Source organism: Dromiciops gliroides, chromosome 4, assembly GCF_019393635.1.
Source record: "Dromiciops gliroides isolate mDroGli1 chromosome 4, mDroGli1.pri, whole genome shotgun sequence".
NCBI classification, from domain to species: Eukaryota; Metazoa; Chordata; class Mammalia; order Microbiotheria; family Microbiotheriidae; genus Dromiciops; species Dromiciops gliroides.
Genome location: NC_057864.1, coordinates 65508382 through 65532940, shown reverse-complemented (window position 1 = coordinate 65532940; position 24559 = coordinate 65508382). Strand labels below are relative to the sequence as shown.

Sequence of the window (24559 nt, the reverse complement as noted above, 5' to 3'; positions counted from 1 at the left end):
ACCATCACTTTCATGAGAGAAGGTACCCACTGTTTTCTTCAGAGGAAAGAATACAACCAATAGGAAAATGGAAAAACAAATAAACAGAAGCCTTCTACCAAGAGGGAGCCATGAAACCATTGGTATCTTGGGGCTTAAAAACACAAGGAGTTATCTCTAAGGTCCTTTCTAGCTCTAAATCAGAGTGGTGACACAGAAGTTAAAGGTTTTATATTAACAAATATCACTTCGAAATATATTTGGAAGAGTATTATATTTTAGTCCAAGTAGTTGCAAAGTGAAACAGCAGATCATCCTGGACAGAGTTGAAAAAATTATGGAAGTGAGGTTTTGTTTAATTAATCCATTCACAACAAGCATTTATTAAGCATATTCTTTATAATATACTATTTAATGGTATTTTGTGCTGTTGCAAGATATAGTGAACAAAGCACAGGATTTGGAATCAATAAGACATAACTTAGGGGGCAGCTAGGTGTCACAGTGGATAGAGCACCGGCCCTGGATTCAGGAGGACCTGAGTTCAGATCCGGCCTCTGACACTTAACACTTACTATCTGTGTGACCCTGGGCAAGTCACTTAACCCCAATTGCCTCACCAAAAAAAAAAAAAAAAGAAAGAAAAAAGAAAAAAAAAAGAAAAACACATAACTTAGAATCTTGCCTCAAATCTTTTTTAGTTGTGTGACTCTGGGTAAGGCACTTAACCTCTCATCTATAAAATGCTAATAATACCAACTTCATAATGTTACAGTGAGAATCAGATGAGGTTATGTAACAGTGCTTTGCAAGTGGAATATAAATGTCAATTGTTGCTATGTGGTTGAGAGACATGTATTACTCTAGTCTCTGAACAAGTGAAAACTGAAAGTATCACCATTTAGGATAAGTGGGAATGAGTTAACTAACACATACAAAATCATGAATTTCAGAGAAGCAGAGCAATAGACATCAAAGAAATGCATAAACAAAAACAATGGAATGGCAATATGGCAAGAGTGAGGTCTAACTAATGGCTTACTCCTCTTCTCCAATGGTATCTTCATAACATTAAGAGAAAATTAGGAGGAAAGGGCTGTAGCAGGTTGGATGGGTTTCCTAAAGCAAATTTCCATGGCCAAGAGTTATATTTGTTGGCCTGCATTGATATGCCCATGGGTTCAGAGATTCATTTGAGCATAAATGTCTGTTATGTGGCAAATGTCTCTATTTGGCATATTCCTCTTAACCTATGTCCTCACCGATCCTCTCTTGGTTCCTTTTAGTCTCAGAGAATGAGGCCTTTTTCCTTTATTATGAAGGACTAATTTTGGGGCCATAGCTCCCCATCTGTCCTATCTCTTCTGTTACCTTGTTCCCTTAACTATTCCCCTCTCAGATGTATCTTCAGCATTTGTCTTTTGGCTTTTCCCCTCAACTTACAAATATATTAAAGTCTCCTGTATGTTAAAAAGCAATAACTTTTCCCTTAACTATACTATTGTCTAGAAATTCTCCTCCTGCTTAACTTCTATAAAGAGTATCTATCCACTATCTATTTCCACTTCTTTACCAATCAATCAACAAGCATTGGTAGGCATTAAATGCCTACTATTGGCAGGACACTGTGCTAGGGGTTAGATATACAGACAAAAAAAAGGAAAAATCCCTGCTCAAGGAATTTACATTGTATTGTATAAGACAACATGTAGAACGCATATATGGAGATTGAATGTGAAATGGATGCAAGGTAGCTAAATATAAAGTAGTTAGGACACAACTGTACTAGTAGTTTGAAAGGATAAAGAAAGATATCATGGAGAAGATGGTGACTGAACTGCATCTTGAAGAAAGTAAAGGATTCTATAATGCGCAGGAGATGAGGAAGTCCAGAAAATAGCCGGTGTAAAGGCAAGGAGATGAGAGATGGCATGCTATGTGTAACTAAAAGAGTTTCTATTTTTTCCTAGTGATAGATATGGGAGTCATTTGTCATTGAGTAAGGGAGTGATATGGCCTGACTTGTGCTTAAGGATAATTCATTTGGCAGTTTTTGAACATGGAAGTGGAATTACTTGTAGGCGATGCCAAAAACAAAGATGTTAGCATTGCTGTACATGGAAGAAAAATGAAGGAATGCATTAAAAATTCAGAGCAGGAGGTAACTTGGGAAATTATTTAATCCAACTTTCTCTTTTATGGATGAAGAAACTGAAGCCCAGAGAAAGTGACTTGCTCATGGTCTTGTAAGTGGCAGAGCTGAGATTCCAACCCAGATCTTTCAATTCCCAACTAGTCTTCTTTCCAGTGTACCACAATTGGTGGAAGTTATAGAGATAGAGAGCATTTCAATATTATGAAAAGATTCCTCACAATTAGAACTCTCCAAAAGTTGAATTTAAGAATAGAGATGGTTGATTTAAGAATAGAGATTTCCCCATTACTGGAGGTCTCTGAGCAGAGGCAAAATGACTTCTAGTTTAGTGGGGATACTGTAAAGGAAAATCTTGTATTTTTAATTTGGTTAGTGTCAATTCATTACCCAGAACATGATCATCCCTACATTCCTGACATTCCAAAGGACAAGACCGGCTTGTTAAGATGGAAATTCATCCAAGAACGAGGCCTTGCTTGAACACCTAGCCAGTCTTTTGTCTAACACTACCTTTGAATCATAGGAGTTTTTATAATAATGGGCACGCACACATGCACACACAAATATCTCAATGCTGATCACACAGCCAAGAACATTGGACACAAACCTGCAAATAGTACCTCGCCACATCGAATAGGCTTTCGTGGACGTGTCCTTGGTCCTTGCATTAGTGGTCGTTCTTGCGGCAATAAAAGGTAATTTTTAGCTTCATCCACCAGGTCTCTTTGAAAAGAAATAAAACTTTATTTTAGAGGTCTGTGTAACACTGTTAAGCTTTAACATAGTTTAGGAATGTAATTTGATAAAAAGCATTAAGCATAGATAAAACTAAGTTACAAATGCCAGCTATTATCAAAGAAGATAAGAACAATAGCATATCACACTATGAGTTGTGAATTAGTTATTATTTTTATTATTAATCCACTTTTTCAGTTCAGCTTTAGCCTGGAATATGAATATAAACCTTTCTAAATTTAAAAGGCCTAAACCTTTTTTTGTTTGGGACAAAAGGTGCATTAACAAGAAACCAAATATGGTTGTGCTATATGTGCAATACCGCTCGCCATGTCTGTATAGTTAGTTTTTCTTTTTTTGAAATATTGTTTATTTATTTTAATCAGTCAGGATCTACCTCCTCACTGTCCCTTGCCCCACCATGAGATGACAAGAAAAACAAAACCCTTTACAAATATATAGTCAATTGAAACACATTTTCATATTGGCCTTATCCAAAAGAAATTTGTCTCATTTTGCATTCTGACTCCTTCATCTCTATCATGAGATGGATAGCATATTTCATTGGCAGTCCTTTGGAACCTTGGTTGTTCACTATGGTGATAAGAATTCAGCATAATAGTACTCTATCCCATTACATACCATAACATCCCCTTCCCAATTTATGAGTACTCCCATAAATTTCCATTCTTTGCCACGTGGAAGAGCTATATTTTTGTAAATCCTTTGTTTACTTAACATTAATTCATCCTCTTAAGCTACCCTCTCCCTAAGTTATTCTCCCACTACCCACCCCTTATCCCCTTCTTTCCACTCTTTCCTTTATATTTCGCTGATGAGTGAAATGTATTTCTGTACCTAACTCTGTGTGTCTGGTCTTTTCATCAGGAATGCTTGGAATTCTTCTATTTCATTAAAAGTCTACTTTTCCCCCTGCAACATTATACCTAGTTTTGATTGGTAAATTATTCTTGGTTGTAAGTCCATTATCTTTTGCCTTTTGGAACACTATATACCAACCTCTCTGTCCTTCATAGTAGTGGTGGCTACTAAATCATGTGTGCTATGGTTTTTGAAATCTCTCTTTCTGGTTGCATACAGTATTCTTTGACTTGAAAGCTTTGGATTTTGGCTATGATGTGCCTAGGAACTTTCATTTTGGGGTTTCTTTCAAGGGGGTGACCAATGGATTCTTTCTTTTTCTACTTTGCCCTCTGGTTCTAGGACATCTGGGTAGATCTCATTTATTTATTTTATTCTGAACTTGAGAATTTACTTACTTATTTACATAAGTATATTAACATATTTATTATGGAATATTTATTAAATATATTCATAAAATATAGAATGGTTATATAGTTATAATATTAATATAAAATTTTATTTTATTCTGAACTTAAGAAATAAAACAAGCACTTCCATAACAAAACGGGGTACAAAACAGAGTGTTACCCTTAGATTGTTAGGGTAGTTTTAAGATGTCTTGAAACAGGTATGTTTTAGGCTTTTGTGTGTGTGTGTGTGTGTGATGACAATCAGATAGTCCTGATGATTCTTAATTTTTTTCTCCTTGATCTGTTTTCCAGGGTCAATTGTTTTTGCTATGAGATACCTTGCATTTTTTTCTATTTTCCCCCAGCATTTTGACTCTGTTTTAATATTTCTTGTTTCTTCATGAAGTCATTGCCTTCTATTTGGTTCATTCTAATTTTCAGGGACTTTATTGCTTGGGTGAGGTTTTGTACCTTTTTTGCCAATTGCCATTCCAATACTTGTTTCTATTGTTCTCATTTATTTTTCAATTTTTTTCTCCTCTAGCACTGTCATTCCACTTATAAAATCATTTTAAACTTACTTTTTTTTTTTTTAAACACAGTACAGGGCCTTTATACCTGGGAATGCTTTTCCCTGTAATGGCACCCTTTTCAGTCCTGCCCTGGATCTGAGACCCAGAACTGATGTGGGAGAGGTGGTACCTCAAGTTGTTTTAATTTGCATTTTTCAAATTATTTGTGATTCAGAGAATTTTTTATATGGCTATTGATAGTTTGGATTTCTTCTGCTGAAAACTGCCGATTCATATCCTTTGACCATTTATCAGCTGGAGAATGGTTCTTGCAATTGTGACTCAGTTCCATCTCTCTCTCAAATCAGATCTTGTTGCAAAAATCTCTCTCCCTGCCCATTTCCTGTTTTTCTAAAATACAACTTAATTTAAGGAAAGAAAGAGTACTTACACTTTGGGAATGGGAAGAGGCATTAGGAAAGGCTTCTCATAGGACACAGCATCTGCACTGCATCTTGAAGGAAACTAAGGATTCTAAGAGATTAAAGTATAGAAGAACTGAAGTCTAGTAATGGGGGGTAGGGAGGAGTAATAGGATAGCCTGTGCTAAAGCATAGAAATGATATGGAATATCAAATTTGGGAAACTCTAGTAGGCTAATCTGGTTGGAAGATAAGAGTACACTAAGGAGGGTGATATAAATTAAGTGTGGAAAGGTTAAGTGGGAGCCAAAGTGTGAAGAACTCTATTTTTCTTTTTTTCTTTTCTTTATTTTTCTTAATTACATGTAAAAAATTTTTTTGGTAATGTGTTTTAAAAATTTTGAGTTACAAGTTCTTTCCCTCCCTCCTTCCTCTCCCCTCCTCAAGAAGGCAAGCAATTTGAACAATATTATACATGTGAAGTGAGGCAAAATACATTCCATATTAGCCATACTGCAAAAGAAAACAAAGGAAAATAAAGAAAGTAAACAAAAAAGTATGTTTCAATTTGCATTCAGACTCCATCAGTTTTTTCTTTGGAGGTAGATAGCATTTTTCATTCTTTGAAATTGTCTTGAATCATAGTATTGCTCAGAAAAGCGAAGTCATTCACAGTTGATCATCGTACAATTTTGCTGTTATTACCATGTATAATGTTCTCCTGGTTATGCTCATTTCACTTTGCATTAGTTCATGTCTTCCTAAGTTTTTCTGAAACCATCCAACTTGACATTTCTTAAACCATAATAGTATTCCATCACAATCCTATTCCACTTGTTCAGCCATTCCCTAACTGATGGGCACCCCCTCAATTTTCAATTCTTTGCCACCACAGAAAGAGTTGCTATAAACATTTTTGTGATCTCTTTGGGATATAGACCTAGTAGTGGTATTGCTGTGTCAGAAGGTATGCACAATACTATAGCTCTTTGGGCATAGTACCAAATTGCTTTCTAGAATGGTTGGGTCAGTTCACAACTCTACCAGCAATGCATTAAATATATGCCAATTTTTCCACATCCCCATCAACATGTCATTTTTCTTTTCTGTCACATTAGCTCTGATAGGTGTGAGGTAGTAGAACTCTGTTTCTTAAAATTTAAACTTTATTTTTTTTTCAATCAACAATTTGCTTTCTCTTCCCCCCCAATCCCACAAATTAAAAACAAAAGAACAAAACCCTGTTACAAACATGTATAGTCAAGCAAAACAAAAAGTATATACATAATACATATAAATGCATATACATACATACCTATATACACACATGCATGTACATGTGTGTATATATATCTACGTGTACATATAAATATAAATAAATATATGTAAAACATATGCCTCATTCTATACCCTGGGCCTTACACATCTCTATCAGGAGGTAGGCAGCATGTTTCACCATTGGCCCTCTTGAATGATGGTTGGTCATTACAATGAGTAGAATTCTAAAGTTTATCAAAGTTATTTGTCTTTATGATATTGTTGTCATTGTATAAATTGTTGTTCTTATTTTTCCCACTTCACTCTACAGGAGTTCATATAAATCTTCTAAGGTTTCTCTGAAAACATCCCCTTCATCATTTTTTATTGCAAAATAGTATTCCTTTATGTACCATAACTTGTTCAGCCATTCCCCAGGTGATAGAAATGCCTTCAAATTACCATTTTTGACACCTCAAAAAGAACTATAAATGTCTGTATTTATTTAGATAGAGGTTATTTTATTTAGAACAAATTCCTTCCAATTCTCCCTTCTCTATTTCCTTGTTGAGCAGAATGTATTTTATATGTGTGTGTATGTGTGTGTTCTTCTCTCCTTTCACCAGTTCAGATGAGAATGAGGTTCAAGTGTCAGCCCCTCCCCCTTTCTCCCTGTTTGTACAGACTTTACTTGTGCATTTTGATTAATGTGAGATAATTTTCCTAACCTACCTTTCCTTTGCCTTAGTGTATTCCTCTTCCCCTCTTTTCATTGTTCTTTAAGATGATTAAGACTTAACAGAACCACTCTTAGGCCCTCTCTCTAAGTAGATTCCCTCCATCACTACTGATTATAATAGGGCTGAGAAGACACATGTATCATCTCCTGGGAGTTTATCCTTGTTTAGTCATTTATAATTTTTCATTCATGTTTGTCTTTTTATGTTTCTCTTCATTCCTATTTTTGATGTTCAAAATTTTTCCATAGCTTTGGTCTTTATCAGGAATGCTTGGAATTCCTCTATTTTATTAAACATCCATTTCTGCCCCAACACCCAACCCCCGTAGAATTATACTTAGTTTTACTAGATAAACTATTCTTGCTTGTAATCTTTTGCCTTCTGGAATATCATATTCTAAGCTCTCTGCTCCTTCATAATGGTGGCTGTTAAATAAATCATGTGTGATCCTGTGTCTCTTCAATACTTGAATTCTTTCTTTCTGGTTGCTTGAAGTATTTTTTTTTTTTAACCTGGAAGCTCTAGATTTTGGCTATGATGTTCCCAGGTGTTTTCATTTTGAACTTTTTCTTTCAGATGGTGACTGTAGATTCTATATCCACTTTCCTCTCTGCTTTTAAGAGATCTAGTCATTTTAACATCTCTTGAAATATGTCTAATCCCTTTTTTTTTTGTCAAGGTATTCCAAGTACTCCAATAATTCTTAAAATTTCTTCTCCTTGATCTGTTTTTCGGATTATTTGCTTTTGCTATGATGCTTTATGCTTTCTACTAATTTTTTAGCCTTTTGACTTAATATTTCTTGCTGCTTCATGAAGTCATTGGCTTTTATTTGGTTGATTCTAATCACAATGCTAATTTGCTTTCCAATTCCTTCTTCCATGTTTCTCATTTCCTTTTCATTTTTTTCTTTAGTGCTCTCCTCTCATTTATAAAAATATATTTTTGGTTTTTCCCACAGCTGTTTATTTATTTTTTATGTAATAAACATTTTTATTTATAGTTTTGAGTTTCAATTTTTAATCCCCACTCAGGTGGTGTAACGATTGGAATGACGCCACCTGCTGGAGACTTACTGTAGAAGAGTTCCGCCCATGAAGCAAAGGTCTTTGAGGGCAAGAACAGGAGTCTTTTCTTTGGGCATCAGGAAGTGACGTTGGCTAGTGGGAGGAAGAAGGAAGAGACTGGCACTCGGTCTCAGGCTCTTTCCTTGGAACTCTGGTGGAGAGCGGAGCTAGAAATGTGCTCTCCCTTTAAAGATAGGAATCTAGGCCTTTCCTTCTCTCTTTACCAAATTCTTATTCTCCTTAATAAATGCTTAAAAGTCTAACTCTTGCTAAGCTTATAATTTATTGGCAACCACTCATTAGATTTTAGACAGTCTAGCTAGAATTTTAGCCCTTAACAGTGGCAAGCAATCAGATATAGGTTATACATGTATGATTATGCAAAGTATTGCCATATTTGGCATTTTGTACAAGAAAACTTGATTAAAAGAACAAAAATGAAAGTGAAAAATAGCATGCTTCAGTCTGTTCCATCAATATCAGTTCTTTCTTTGGAGGTAGACAGTATATTTCATCAATAGTCCTTTGGGATTGTCTTGGATCATTGTACTGTTGAGAAAAGCCAAGTCATTCACAGTTCTTTGTCAAACAATATTGCTGTCTCTGTGCACAGTGTTCTCTTGGTTTTGTTTACTTCATCATATATCAGTTCATACAAGTCTTTCCAGGCCTTTCTGAAATCATCCTGCTTATCATTTCTTTTCTTTTCTTTTTCTGAGGGTTAAGTGACTTTCCCAGTGTCACACAGCTAGTAAGTGTCAAATGTCTGATATGTGCTACTCTGGTAAGTGTGAGATGATACCTCAGAGTTGTTTTAATTTGCATTTCTCTGATCAACAGTGATCTAGAGCATTTTTTTTTTGGTTTTGTTTTTTGGTGAGGCAATTGGGGTTAAGTGACTTGCCCAGGGCCACACAGCTAGTAAGTGTGTAAAATGTCTGAAGCCGGATTTGAACTCAGGTCCTCCTGAATCTAGGGCTGGTGCTCTATCCACTGCGCCACCTAGCTGCCCCGATCTAGAGCATTTAAAAAATATGATTATAAACAGCTTGGATTTCTTTGTCTCAAAACTGCCTTTTCATATCCTTCAACCATTTATCAACTGGAGAATGACTTGTATTTTTATAAATTTGACTCAGTTCTCTATATATTTGAGAAATGAGGCCTTTATCAGAGATACTTGTTTCAAAAATTCTTTCCCAGTTTTCTGCTTCCCTTGTAATCTTGTTTACATTAGTTTTGTTTATGCAAAAGGTTTCTTTCTTTTTTTTTTTTTTACTGAGGCAATTGGGGTTAAGTGACTTGCCCAGGGTCACACAGCTAGTAAGTATCAAGTGTCTGAGGCTGGATTTGAATTCAGGTATGCCTGAATCCAGGGCTGGTGCTTTATCCACTGAGCCACCTAGCTGCCCCCTATGCAAAAGCTTTTTAATCTTATAAAATCAAAATTATCTAGTTTACATTTTGTTTTGCTCTGTGTAAAGTCTAAAATTCTAGCTGTGATGTCTAAAATCTAATGAATGGTCGCCTTAAATTAGAAACGTATAGCACCAAATCTTTGGACATTAAGTATTTATTAAAGTATATTAGGGGGCAGCTAGGTGGCACAGTGGATAGAGCACTGGCTCTGGAGTCAGGAGGACCTGAGTTCAAATCCAGCCTGAGACACTTGACACTTACTAGCTGTGTGACCCTGGGCAAGTCATTTAACTCCAATTGCCTCACCAAAAACAAACAAAACCCCCCCCAAACCAAAAAACAGACACCCACCCCCAGTAAAGAGTATATTAGGGTTTAGTAAAGAGAAACACGTGGATAAAGTATGAGATCTGTCTACTCTCTCTATCCTGACTGTCTCTGCCACCAAGACCCCGTCCAGACACAAAAGGGCCTTGCTCCTTTGCCCTTTCCCCAGAAGCCTCCTATGAAACCAGAAACAGGGCTGTGCACACACACAGCTCCAATCTAATTGGCTGGTAACACTGATTGATAGGATCCACAGGCAGCAGACATCACTTCCAGATGCCAAAGTCACATGATTTCTTTTCAGGCCAGGGCTCACGATGTCCCTCCCAGCAGGGAGTGTCATTCCAATTCTCACACTCTGTATATCTTCTTCAGTCCTAAATTCTTCCTCTGCCCATAAATCTGACACACAAACAATTTCATACTCTCTTAATTTTCTTATGTTATCATCCTTTATGTGTAAATAATGTACCCATTTAAAAAAATTTTTTTTATGAGGCAACTGGGGTTAAGTGACTTGCCCAGGGTCACACAGCTAGTAAATGTCAAGTGTCTAAGGCTGGATTTGAATTCAGGTACTCCTGACTTCAGGGCCAGTGCTCTATCCACTGTGCCACCTAGCTGCCCCTAATGTACCCATTTTGACCTTATTTTAGTATATGGTGTGAGATGTTGGTCTTTACCTAGTTTCTGCCATACTGTTTTCCAGTTTTCCTAGCAGTTTTTGGCAAATAATGAGTTTTTGTTCCAAAAGCTTGGATCTTTGGGTTTATCATATACTAGATTACTACAGTCGTTTACTATAGTATGATTTCTATCTATTCTATTCTGCTGATCTACCTCTCTATTTCTTCCTTTCTTTCTGTGAGGCAATTGGGACTTGCTTAGGGTCACACAGCTAGTAAGTGTTAAGTGTCTGAGGCCGGATTTGAACTCAGGTACTCCTCACTCCAGGGTCAGTGCTCTATCCACTGCGCCACCTAGCTGCCCCTACCTCTCTATTTCTTAACCAGAACCAGATTATTTTGATAATTACCACTTTACAATACAATTTGAGGTCTGGTACTGCTAGAGCACCTTGTTCTGTATTTTTTTTCCTTTGAGCCTCATGATATCCTTGAACTTTTGTTTTTCCAGATGAATTTTGTTAATATTTTTTCTAGCTCTATAAAGTATTTTTTTTGATAGTTTGATGGGTATAGCACTAAATAAATAAATTAACTTAGGTAGGATTGTAATTTTTATTATTTTGGCTCTGCCTACCCATGAGCAATTAATATTTTTCCAATTGTGTGGATCTGACTATTTCTGTGAAAAGTATTTTATAGTTCTGGTCAAATAATTGCTGTGTTTGTCTTGGGAAGTAGACTTCCAAATATTTTATATTGGCCACAATTATTTTAAATGGAATTTCTCTATCTGTTGTTGCTTTATTTTATTGGTAATATGTAGAAATGCTAATGATTTATGTGGTTTTATTTTGTATCCTGCAACTTTGCTAAAGTTGTTAATAACTTCAAGTAGCTTTTTAGTTGACTTGCTAGGATTTTCTAAGTAGAAAATCATATCACCTGCAAAGAGTAATAGTTTTGTTTCCTCATTCCATATTCTAATTCCTATCCCCATTACAGATAATGCTTGCTGATGGTTTTAGATAAATAGTACTTATTTTAAGGTAAGCTCCTTTTATTCTTATGCTCTGTAGTGTTTTTAATAAGAATGGGTGCTGTATTTTCTGCATCTACTGAGATAATCATATGATTTCTGTTGCTTTTATTATTGACATTGTCAATTATGTTGATAGTTTTCCTAATATTGAACCAGCCCTGCATTCCTGGTATAAATTCCACTTGGTCATAGTGTATGATCCTTGTGATGTATAGCTGTAATCTTTTTGCTAGTATTTTGTTTAGAAATTTTGCGTCAATATTTATTAGCAAGATTGGTCTAGACTTTTCTTTCTCTGTTTTGGCTCTTCCTGGTTTTGGTATCAGCACCATATTTGTCTCATAAAAGGAATTTGGTAGGATTCCTTCTTCATTTATTTTTCAAATAATTTATATAGTATTGGGATTAATTGTTCTTTAAATGTTTGATAGAATTCACTTGAGAATCCATCTGGTCCTAGGGATTTTTCTTACGAAGTTCATTGGCTTGTTCAATTTCATTTTTGAAAAATTGGGTTATTTAAATATTTTATTTCTTCTTCTGCTAATCTGGGTAATTTATATTTTTGTAGATATTCATTCATTCCATTTATATTGTCAAATTTATTGGTATATAACTGGGCAAAATAGTCCCTAATAATTGTCTTAATTTCTTCTTCAATGGGGGTGAGTTCTCCCCTTTTATTTGTGATACTAGTAATTTGGTTATCTTCTTTCCTTTTTTTGATCAAATTAACCAATGGTTTATCTATTTTATTGTTTTTTTCATAAAACAAGTATCTAGTTTTATTTATTAATTCAATGGTTTTCTTATTTTCAATTTTATTAATCTCTCCTTTGATTTTCAGAATTTCCAATTTGGTGATTTGTTGAGGTTGTTATTTTATACAAAATCAATCATACAACAAGCATTTGTTAAGCACCTACTACATGCAAGGCACTGTGTAAGGCAATGTGCATATAAATACAAAGAAACAATCCCTACATTTAAGGGGCTGATATTTTATTGCAGAAGATAACATGTACAAATACAAATATAAATATATTAATGAACCAACAAGTATGTACCTGCTGTGTGTTAGGGACTAGGAAGATGAGTAAAAAGAAAGAATTCCCAATTGCAAGGAACTTACGTTTTGAATATTCTATAAAGAATAAATGCAAAGTAAATACAAGGTAGTAAAATGCAAGGTTAGGGAGTGAACCAGCCATTGGCAGGAGATAGATTATGATCCCAAAAGAGTGCTGCGGTAACCCATGAGAAGAAATGGTAAGTCAATGAAGATTCCTGGCCATAGGTATGATTTAATTAATCAGATGTATTTTAGGAATACAAATTTGGCATCTGGGTAGAGGGCAGATTGAGTGAAAGAAGAATTTTTGAATCAGGAAGACCAACTAGGAAATTATTATTGCAATAATCCAGGTGAGAGGTGATGAAGGTATTAACTATGTACTGGCTATATATATGAAAAAAAAGGGGAAGAAGAATGTGAGAGGCAACATTAATTAGGCCTAAGCAACTGAAATATATGAGGGGGGATAAGAAAGGAAGTGTTAAGAAAGAATCTGAGGTTGGGAACCTTGATATGTGAAGAATTATTGTGCTCTTAGCAGAAATGGTGAATGTTGAAGGGGCATCAAATTGGGAAAATGAATTCTGTTTGGACAACCGAGCTGGAGATGGCCTGTGGGACAGGCAACTGAAGATATCCATGCTAGTGATATGGGACTGAACTCAGGAAACAGAGGATGGCTAATATATAGAAGGTATCATCTATATAGAGAGGATGGTAGAACCCATGAGAGTTAATAAGACATCAAGAAAGTATAGAGAGATATCTAACCTATATCAGATTTCTTTCTGTTTTGGGGAGAAGGGAGAGAACAGAGTGAGGGACAAAAATGTGGAACTCAAAATGTTATAAAAACAAATGTTGAAAACTATCTTTACATTTAACTGGAAAAAAAAATAAAGTACTATTAAGATTGGAAAAAAAAATCTTTAAAAAAGTATAGAGAGAGGAAAAAAGGGCCTAAGACAGAGACTTTTATAGGGAACACAAGCTTAGTGAGTGGGAAATGGATGATGATCAAAGAAAGGAGAATGTTGCAGTGATTAATCATGACTTAAGAAGATGTATGATGAAGCAAGTTTTTCAACTTCTTGGAAGAGAGAAGATGAACTAGAGGTGGAGAATGAGACATACGTTTTCTGACACAAAGAGGTTAATTGTTGTTTTCTTGACTATATATAGTTGTTACAAAGAGAGCTTTCTATGTAGGGGAGGAGAGTTGGTGGGTACGGTGACAGTGTTTACCAAAAAAAAAAAAAGAAAAGAAAGAAAAAAAGGGAAGAAATCAGGAAAAGCCCTCAAGGAAAACATTAAAAATCACAGAAGAAAGCAGAAAGGAATTCAGGAAAATGTTAAAGACAGTGAAGTTTTATCATTACTGTCGTTAAATTTAAAATTTGTTTTAAAAATTAAATAATAGAAACTTCATTTACAATCTTTTCCATTTTTCTTTTGTACTGAAATGTTCTTTGCTAAGTTTATAATAAAAAAGAAAGTTTTAGGGGCAGCTAGGTGGCACAGTGGATAGAGCACCAGCCCTGGATGAGGAGTACTTGAGTTCAAATCTGGCCTCAGACACTTAACATTTACTAGCTGTGGTGACCCTGGGCAAGTGTCTTAACCCAATTGCCTCACTAAAAAAAAAAAAACGAAAGAAGAAGAAAGAAATTTTTAAGAATTTAAAGAAGACAAAGGAAGAGTCAAACAGGTAAACCAAAAGACAGAGGAATCATAGAAGCAAAATGTATAAAAGAGGTGAAGTAAAAATAAGCACCACACTGCTTCATATTAAAGGATTTCATGTGTGATATTTAAGAGAGCAATGGTAACCTTAGAGGAGAGAATTTCAGTTGAGGCGGTAGGTTCTGAAATGATACAAATGGTTGAGGAATAATGAAGATGGCTTTTCCTAGGAGCTAGATGTAGGCCTAGGTTCTCAGACTTCAAATGCAGTTTTTTTTTTTTAAATGACACTAAGATACCTTAAATTGGAATGCCACTGTGTTCAAGGGGATACTAAATTATACATTTAAGTTTCCAGGGGGTTAAAGGCAGGGGTTGGGGTTGAGTGGAAGATTGAGAGCCAAATTAAGAACTTTGAGAAAGGAGGGAGAATGACCTGAAAGGCATGATATAGATGATATAGATTGGACTACATCTCTAAGAAGTTGATGAGTGCTTCAAATGGTGGCAAACCAATCATATGCAGTGGCAATGAATGTCTACTCTTCTAGTATGTCAGGAGTTGTGAGAGAAGGAGCACTCAGTATACGACAGCGATTCGAGTTTGCATTACCAACAGAAAATGGAAATGTGTGAGGAGAAGAAAATAAAGATGAAGGGGGTGTTGTTAACTTCTCTTAATAACAAGAATTTCAGAAGCCGTGATGGAGCAGGATACGAATTGTGGAAGAAGAGAGATGAGATGGACAGGGACGAGAGTACAAGGATACATGTCTGGTAGAAAGGATTTCTGCATAACTGACTGAATCAGTGACAGAATCACAGGCATAATGAGTGACAGAAACAGGAAGTTTGCTTGCCAGAGGGTGGGAAAAGATTAATTTGATTATAGCTCCGCCCTTCTGTGATGAGGAAACATTCAGTGTGGGGGAAGTAGCTCCAACTTTCATGGCGGGTCAATTCCAAATACTCAGGAGCTATAGGTAGCAGGTGGATATGGCAGGGAGGTCTGTCTAAGAGTCAATGAATGACTGGTATTGGCTTCTCCGGGTTGCACTATGCTACTCCCTGTGCTAGCACCATACCCTGATTCTGATATTATGGGGAATGAGACACAGGAAATACCCTGTATGGAGAGCAAGCACTTGATCCTCCAGTTTTGATTCCTCTACTAGGATACCTATGCTGCCTGAGGCTCAGGCTCTCTGATGGAACTTTATCCCCTTCAGGGCAACTCCAGCTATATAGCCATATTCTAAGATGGCAAGAGAGAAGGAACACCTAGACAACATTCTAGTTATAGAACAAATCCTTGCGTTGTTACAATCATAAGCTCTCTAATAACTTGGGCACCTGCATGCTCTGGATCTCTAACAGATGTCAGTCTCTTTTAGAGCAGGCTCTAGTGCTTCTGGCACCTTTAAGTCTGAGATCTCTAATGGATGTGGATCTCCTCTGGAACAGAACCTCTACCACCTATAGTTGCTTGAAATTCAGGATTTCTTATGGTTCTAAGACTGCTGGCAAATGATGATGTGAGTGGAAGCCTGAAGGCTGGACTCAATTCAGCTACATAGCTTCATAAATGTTTGCTGAATGAATGAAATGTTTGAATGAGTGAAAATTGTTTACTAGTACAAGGGCTAGGAGCATCACTTTTTAATTCATCCTAAGAAAATTATATTATCAGAGATTAGCAGAGAATTCTCTTCAAACCCAAAATTGCCTAAAATTTTTGATTTGTTCAATAAGCATCTATTATTAAAACTGTAGAATCTACCTTTAGATTTCATTTCCACTTTCTATATCATTGAGCATCATAATGCAAAAACTAATAGAATGAATAATGTAAGTTCAGTTACTCCCCTTTTGAACTTTCTTCTCTTGACCCTATCCTAAAAGAAAAACCTATAAAACAATGACTTGGTTTTAGCAGTAAGAAATATAATATACAGGAAGAAACATAAGTAAATACAAGAAAGATGAGAAAATATAAATGCTTAATCCTCAGTTTCTTCCTGGCAATAAATATTCTTACCTGCATTCTTCATCACTTTTGATGAGGGGGTCAGAGCCTACTGTCCCACCAGGAACTTGGGACTGAGCAAAGGTAGACGACATGCTGCAACACCTATAAGATAATAAACACTACTAAAGGTACCAGTCTATAATCTGTAGGACATCCAGTTGAGTGCATGACTCAGAGATGACTGTGTTCTTCAATTTTGCTTTCACTTTATACTGATGATCTAACTGCAAATGGTGAAATAGCAAAGGAGATGATATGCCTAAGATAATTCATGGAAGTACAAGAATGGACAAGAATCACAAAGGCTGAGAAAACATGAAGAGGTATGATCTGTATCAGAGGAGGGACTTAGCCATACTGCTGAAAGCACCAATTAGAAAAAATATTAATAAAAAAAGATTTTCAAACAACTAATACAATGATGCATACATAGTAATATAACTAATGATAATTTTTACTTCAAGTACCTGTCATTTAAGAAGACTATTTTTGGGTTTTAAGCAGAACATATACAGTTCTCTTGAGCTTATGCAAATGGACTCAAAACAATTACCAGCCCTGTATAAAATCTAGTTAGCCCACTAAGAAACTATACAAATCAGTAATAGTGGTTCTGAAATGTTTCCCACCCTGCAGCAACTCAGGTTCCACATCATCCCTTTATTTCCTCTCCTTCTTTTCCCACACCCTCCTTCTTCCCCACCTCCCCCTCGGGGCAATGAGGGTTAAGTGACTTGCCCAGGGTCACACACCTAATAAGTGTCAAGTGTCTGAGGCTGGATTTGAACTCATGCCCTCCCTGAATCCAGGGCCAGTGCTTTATCCACTGCACCACCTAGCTGCCCCTCCCACACCCTTCTACTAAAGAATATCAGGATGTCCAAATTGTTGAGAAGAAATTGTGATATTTATATCTACCTTTATACTTCCAATTTCAGGCTTTATAGGTCATAACTTACAATATATTTTAAATGTATAATTGTCACAAAATGGAGTGGAGATTTTCAGGCCAGCAATAGGGTGAGATATTTAAGAAGCACAAATCATTCTAAACATTCTTTGGCCTAGTCAGTGCTAATTTTATAGTACTAGACAGATAAATTTGATTTCTTTTATGTTTCTGGTTCAAAATCAAAGTACTTCCTCTAGTGTAGAGGAGATCATTACGTGTACTTTCTCATTATTACCTGTGGAAGTTGGGGCCGTCTTTCTTGAATACTGTATTTAACCCAGGCCATCACAGCATTGAATACCTGTTTCTTCACTTTCGAACATTTAGTTCATCACTGGATATAATATCAATGAGCTGATTGGCTGAAGCAGCATAAACTCCTCACTTTCCATCACCTGTTTAAAAGTAGGCAAAGATAAAATGAAAACAATTGCAATCACAGATTAATCACGATGAAGTCAACATTCCAGTGCAAAAATAATTTTTCTTTTTTTGAGGGGCAATGAGGGTTAAGTGACTTGCCCAGGGTCACACAGCTAGTTAAGTGTCAAGTGTCTGAGGCCGGATTTGAACTCAGGTCCTCCTGACTCCAGGGCCGGTGCTTTATCCACCATGCCACCTAGCTGCCCCCACAAAAATAATTATTAACTTCTTCCAGTTTGAAACAACATCAGATAGTGGGATATAAAAAAGGACAAAAATCAGAATTATGGAATCTTAGTTAGCAGTGCTTTACCAAAGAAGGGCTAAAGATGAGACCTTTGATTTCAATGGTAAAAAGAATTCCTAGGTGAGAAAACTCCCGCTAACGATGTAGGTTGGTACCTTCTCTGGAACTTATAATCTTAGAGGGTTGCACAGAACACTAACAAGTTAAGTGATTTGCTTAGTCACTTAGCCAGTATGTGTGGGACTTGAAAACCCAGAAATTCCTATCTCCAGGGACAGCCCAGTATCCACTAGACCAGATTACCTCATAGCAGATACTTAATAAATGTTTAATGAATTAATTTGCACCCCTTATCTGATACCTGAATCTCCTCTACAATATCCCTGCTAAAAAACTCATGTCCCTGTTTGAATGTCTCTAAATAGAAAGCTTTCTATTTAATAAGAATGATAGAAAACATTTTAATTGTGCTTTATAATTAGCAATGTACTAATATATTATCTCACTTGAAATAGCCTAATTTATTTTTGAACTCTAATTAGTAGGAAGTTCTGGTTCTATTATGCCCAATTAGCTAAAATTCCTCTAATTTGGATACCCTGATTGTAGTGTTGCCCTCTAGAACCATGGAGAACAAGTCTAGTCCTTCAAAGACAATCCTTCAAATATTTGAATATTGTTATTATGCCTTAGTTTTCCTTTCTCTAGGGAAAAAAATATTCTCCATAGCTTCGCTTTAAAGTCTCCTCTGAAGACTTAATCATATAGGAAGATAAGGTGGTTAGAAGGGTCAAATGCAGCAGACAGGTCAAGAAGGGTAAGGACTAAGAGAAAAGACAATTCCATTGTCAACTCTGGGGAGAGGCATTTTTAGCTGAATGATACTGGAAGCTAGACTACCAAGGGCTTAGAAAAGGAGGAAGAGTTAGCATGATATCTTAAAAAAAAAATTTTTTTTAAGTGGGACAATGAGGGTTAAGTGACTTGCCCAGGGTCACACAGCTACTAAGTGTCAAGTGTCTGAGGTCAAATTTGAACTCAGGTTCTCCTGAATCTACGGCCAGTGCTGTGCCACCTAGCTGCCCTGTTAGCATATCTTGAAGGGATGGTAGGACCTAGTGAAATTTTTTTTTTCCCCCAAAGGATGAGGGTGACCTAAGTATTCATGAAAGCCTTAGAGAAGGAAACAGTAGACAGGGAGAGGTTGAAGGTTATTTTTAAAAATTAAATTTAGAATGAAAACAAGAGGAAAATTAAGGGGAGGAGATCTTTGCTCATGAGAGATGACAAGATAATAACAGCTGACAATGATAATGTAGAATTACTCAGTTCTTATTTTGCTCCAGTTTTCTCTGCCAAGGAGATATTTAATCTGAGAAGAATTAAAGAGAAGCCTGTGAACAGGGGGTTGAAACCCAAGGTAAGGGAAGAAATGATAAAAGAGCATTGTATTAAAAATGAATTCAGGGAACCTAGCCTACTTGAACTACAAATAAGAACCAGCACATTTGATTACTGAACTATTAGTTAGTGATCTTTATTTTATTTTATTTTTGGTGAGGCAATTGGGGTTAAGTGACTTGCCCAGGGTCACACAGCCAGTAAGTGTTAAGTGTCTGAGGCCAAATTTGAACTCAGGTCCTCCTGACTCCAGGGGCCAGTACTATATCCACTGTGCCATCTGGCTGCCCCAGTGATCTTTATTTTAAAGGCCAAGAAGCAGGCCTCTTGTTGCAGAGGTAGGAAATATTTACTCAGCATCTAAAAGGAAAAAAAAAGTAGAGCTATAAGATATGTGATGACAAGAATACCTTTAATTCCTAGCAAAATTCCAGAAAATACTATGAAAAGGATTATTTGTAAACATTTAAAAAGGGAAACTGATCATTGAGAGCCAGAATACTGTTGTGAAGAACCAGTTTATGCCAGACTAACTTAATTTTCATTTCTGATAGGATTAAGTACATATAAGCATATCTTGATCTGAACAAAGCATCTGAGAAGTCTCTTTTGTTAGCTTTGTAAAATGATGGAAAGATCTGGCTATTACAAATTAGACTGAATGCCAGATTGAATGAGTTGACCAAAAGATAGACATTACTGGGTTAATTAGGAAGTCACTAGTGGATTATGTTAAGCATTCCCTGGTCCTATATTGTTGAAAACTTTTATTAATGATTTGAATGAATGCATATATAGCATGCTTATTAAATTTATAGATAATAAGAAAGTAGGGAGAGTAAAAAACACAGTAGATGACAGACAGGATTGATAAGGGGGAGGTGGCATGGTATAGTGTATACAGTTGGCTTTGGAATCAGGAAGAAAAGAGCTAGCATGGCCCCTAGGCAAATCACAACCTTAGTGCCCCATAAAATTCTCTAACACTATAAGTTATATAACAGTTGGTGACCTGCTCTTAGCATAGTTCCTGGCTCATAAGTAGGTACTATGTAAATATTAGCTATTATTGCTGTTGTTATTGATGGTTATCTGCTGTGGTAGAAGGAGTTTCCTCATCAAGAGTTCCTTATAACAATGTAATCAAAAGTCCAGACTTAAAACAAATGAATGATGAATAGGAAAATACATTTTTTAAATTTATTTAGAATTTTATTTCCCCCCAATTACATGTAAAAACAATTTTAACATCCAGTTTTAAAACTTTGTGTTCTAATTCTCTTCCTCCTCCCTATCCCCCCTCAAGAATGCAAACAATTCGATAGAAATTATACTTGAGTAATCATGTAAAACATTTCCACGTACTCAGGTTGTAAAACAGATAAAAATACTTAAGAAAAAGAAACTGAAAAAATATGCTTCAATCTGTATTCAGACACCCCCAGTTCTTTTTTCTGGAGATGGATCACATTTTTCATAAGTCCTTCAGAGTTGTCTTGGATCATTTCATTGCTGAGAATAGCCGAGTCATTCACAGCTGATCATCTTACAATATTGGTGTTACTTGTATACAGTACATCTCACTTTGTATCATCTCATGTAAGTCTTTTGAAGGTTTTTCTGAGCATCCTACTCATTATTTCAGTCCACTATTGCTAACTAAATTTCCCTCCATCCTACTCCCTCCCCACATCATTTACTCTATTCTCTTTTCACCCTTTCTCTCCTCCTCCTCAAAGGTGTTTTGCTTCTGACTGTCCCCTCTCCCAATCTGCCCTCCCTTCTATCACCTCCCTCCCTTCTCCCCTTCCTTTCCTACTTTCCTGCTGGGTAAGATAGATTACTATACCCAACTGAGTGTGTATATTATTCCCTCTTAGAGCCAATTCTGATGAGTAAGGTTCATTCACTCCCCAGCACCTCCCCCATGTTCCCCTCCACTGCAGAAGCTTTTTCTTGCTTCTTTTATGTGAGATACTTTACTCTATTCCACCTCTCCCTTCCTCTCTCACCCCTTAATTTTATTTTTTTAAAAAGATATCATCCGTTCATATTCAACTTACACCTGTGCCCTCTGTCTAAATATACTCCATATTCCTGTCCTAATAATGAAAAAATTCTTATGAGTTACAAGTATCATCTTCCCATGTAGGAATATAAACAGTTTAACCTTTTAATATCCCTTATGGTTTCTTTTTCCTGTTTACCTTTTTATGCTTCTCTAGAGTCTTATATTTGAAAATCAGATTTTCTATTCAGCTCAGGTCTTTTCATCAAGAATAACTGAAAGTCCTCTCTTTCACTGAATTCCCATTTTCCCCCTGAAGGATAACACTCAGTTTTTCTGGGTAGGTGATTCTTGGTTATAATCCTAGTTCCTTAGCCCCTCTGCAATATCATATTCCAAACCCTCTGATCCTTTAATGTAGAAGCTGCTAAATCTTGTATTATCCTGACTGTGGCTCCACAATATTTGAATTGTTTCTTTCTGGCTGCTTGCAATGTTTTCTCCTTGACCTGGGAGCTCTGGAATTTGGCTATAATATTCCTGGGAGTTTTCATTTTGGGACCTCCTTCAGGAGGTGATCGTTAGATTCTTTCAATTTCTATTTTACCCTCTGGTTCTAGAATATCAGAGCAGTTTTCCCTGACAATTTCTTGGAAGATGATGTCTAAGCTCTTTTTTTGATCATGGCTTTCAGGTAGTTGAATAATTTTCCAATTATCTCTCCTGGATCTATTTTCTAAGTCAGTTGTTTTTCCAACGAGATATTTCACACTGTCTTCTATTTTTTCATTCTTTTGATTTTGCTTTATTGTTTCTTGATTTCTCATGGTCATTAGCTTCCATTTGCTTAATCCTAATTTTTAAGGAGTTATTTTCTTCAGAGATCTTTTATACCTCCTTTTCCATGTGGCCAATTTGTCTTTTCAAGGCATTCCTTTCCTTATTGGCTTTTTGAACCTCTTTTACCATTTGGCCAAGTCTGTTTTTTAAGGTGTTATTTTCTTCAGTATTTTTTTTACCTCCTTTACCAAGCTGTTGACTTTTTTTTCCATGATTTTCTTGCTTCACTCTTACTTCTCTTTCCATTTTTTTCTCTACCTCTCTTATTTTATATTCAAAGTCCTTTTTGAGCGCTTCTATTGCCTGAGACCAATTCATATTTTTCTTAGAAGCTTTGGACATAGGAGTCTTTACTTTGTTATCTTCTTCTGAGGATGTATTTTGATTTTCCCTTGTCATCATAGAAACTTTCTATGGTTAGCATTTTTTTTCCTGTTTGCTTATTTTCCCAGCCTCTTTTTTGACTTTTAGCTCTTTGTTAAAATGGGACACTGCTTCCAGGGCAAGGGTGCACTTTCCCAAGCTTCCGCTTGGGAAAAGCTGTTTTCAGAGATACTTCTAGGTATCTGTAAGTTTTTAGTTCTTCTAAGGTGGTATGATTTAAGGAGAGGTACATTCTCCTAGCCTGTGCTCTGGTCTGCAAGCAACCATAGGCCTGCTTTTCTGCCCCTGGAACTATAAACAGAGTCACGCTCACTGTGGCTGCAAGCACTTGTGTGTTTGTGCTCCTCCCCAACCTGGAACTGCCACTTAAGACTGTGGACCTGGATCTGAGTATGGGCAAAATAACAGTCCTGCCTCAGTGCTAGCAAAGAGATCCCTGTAATCGCCTTCAGGCCAATTGTTCACCCTCTTTGCCATCTATGGCCTGAGTTCTAGAAGCAGTTGCTGCCACTGATGATTCAGAGGCTTCCCAAAGCCTGCTCCTGGTTTGCTGTGGCAGTGGTTGGGTCTGCACTGGTGCACCCTGTGCTGGCTTCACTCCACTCTTACCCAGTACAAGAGATCTTTCCCCGCCAACCTTCTAAGTGGTCTTTGGCTGGAAAATTATTTCACTCTGTGATTCTCCAGGAATTTTCTTATGGCATTATTTGAAGGTATTTGGAGGATCCTGGGAAGAGCTCAGGGAAGTCACTGCCTTTCCTCCACCATCTTGGCTGCGCCCCATAAATAAAATAAAAAAAGAAAAACAACTCAAGAGATTAGAATTGTCATGGGGAAATAGGGTTAGGGGGTTTGGGATAGGAGTAGGGGTTGGGGTTCTTAGGAAATCCTCTTTAAAGAATTACACCTTCTTGCACACAAAACCAATAGAATAAAATAATAGTTTATTTAGGGGCCAAGAGAGAAATCCTGGACTTCTTCTCATGGGGAGAAGGCATGGCACAGAGTGTGGCTCTGAGATACCAATCTCCTTGAGCAGGAGACAGATACTTTATGGAGATCTGATGAGGGGATCGTCCAACCTGAAAAGTTCCCCTATTGAGGGAGGACCATCCCCCACTGGGAACTGGGTGAGGGTTGGCTGCAGATCTCTCAAGCCATCTCTCTCTCCTCCTCCTGCCACAAAGGCAGCAGCCACACCTAATCTTATCTCCCCAGGGGTGGGGGAGGACTGGAATGAAAGGTGATGGTCCTGGAGCTAGCCCAGTCCTGCTCAGGTTCCACTTATCTCTTTAGGTGTGTCTGTCCTTTAGTTTCTCAAGGAGAAGGTTCTTTGATGTACCCCAGAGAACTTCTGGGGTGCTAGGCCCTATAACAGAATGATGGGTCAAATCTAAACATAAAAATTAAGAGAAAGAAATTTACAGACCAATTCTTAAGTTAAAAACCAAAACAAAACTATTTTATGAGTACAGAATGGGGGAAGTAAACCTAGATAACAGTCCATGCCCCCCGCCCCCCCAAAATGTCTGCAGTCTTTAGGAAATTTCTAAGCTCAAAATGACTATGAACACTAGGTCACTATGGTAAAATAAACTAATGTAATCTCAAGTTGTATTAATACAAGAATAATATTAAAAATAAAGGGGTTTATAGTCCTATTACATTCTCCTGGTTAGACTTCATTTGGAGTAGTGCACGTAGTTCGAGGTTCTACTTTTTAGGAAGGACACTGACAAACTGGAGCAGGTACATATGACCACTGCCACGTTGGTGAGAGGATGGGAAACCATGCCATTCAAGGATCAATTGAAGAAACTGCAGATGTTTATTTAGAGAAAAATGAGCTGCCATTAAATAATTTTAGGTCTTTAATATGGAAGAAAAGATTAGCCTTGTTTTCTTGGCCCTAGGTGACAGAACTTGAATATACACCACAGACTGGAGTGGCAGAAAAATGGG

At 36.7% G+C, this 24559-nt stretch overlaps 1 protein-coding gene across 1 annotated transcript in view; it reads right to left on the bottom strand.

Moving 5' to 3' along the window:
- Positions 1 to 24559, bottom strand: part of KLHL20 (kelch like family member 20) — a 76805-nt gene that overhangs the window by 23925 nt on the left and 28321 nt on the right. The window contains 7 exon segments of the mRNA XM_044005030.1: positions 2742 to 2857; positions 16352 to 16400; positions 16403 to 16435; positions 16972 to 16981; positions 17530 to 17604; positions 17607 to 17659; positions 17662 to 17689. Coding sequence (XP_043860965.1) covers positions 2742 to 2857; positions 16352 to 16400; positions 16403 to 16435; positions 16972 to 16981; positions 17530 to 17604; positions 17607 to 17659; positions 17662 to 17689 — 364 coding nt within the window.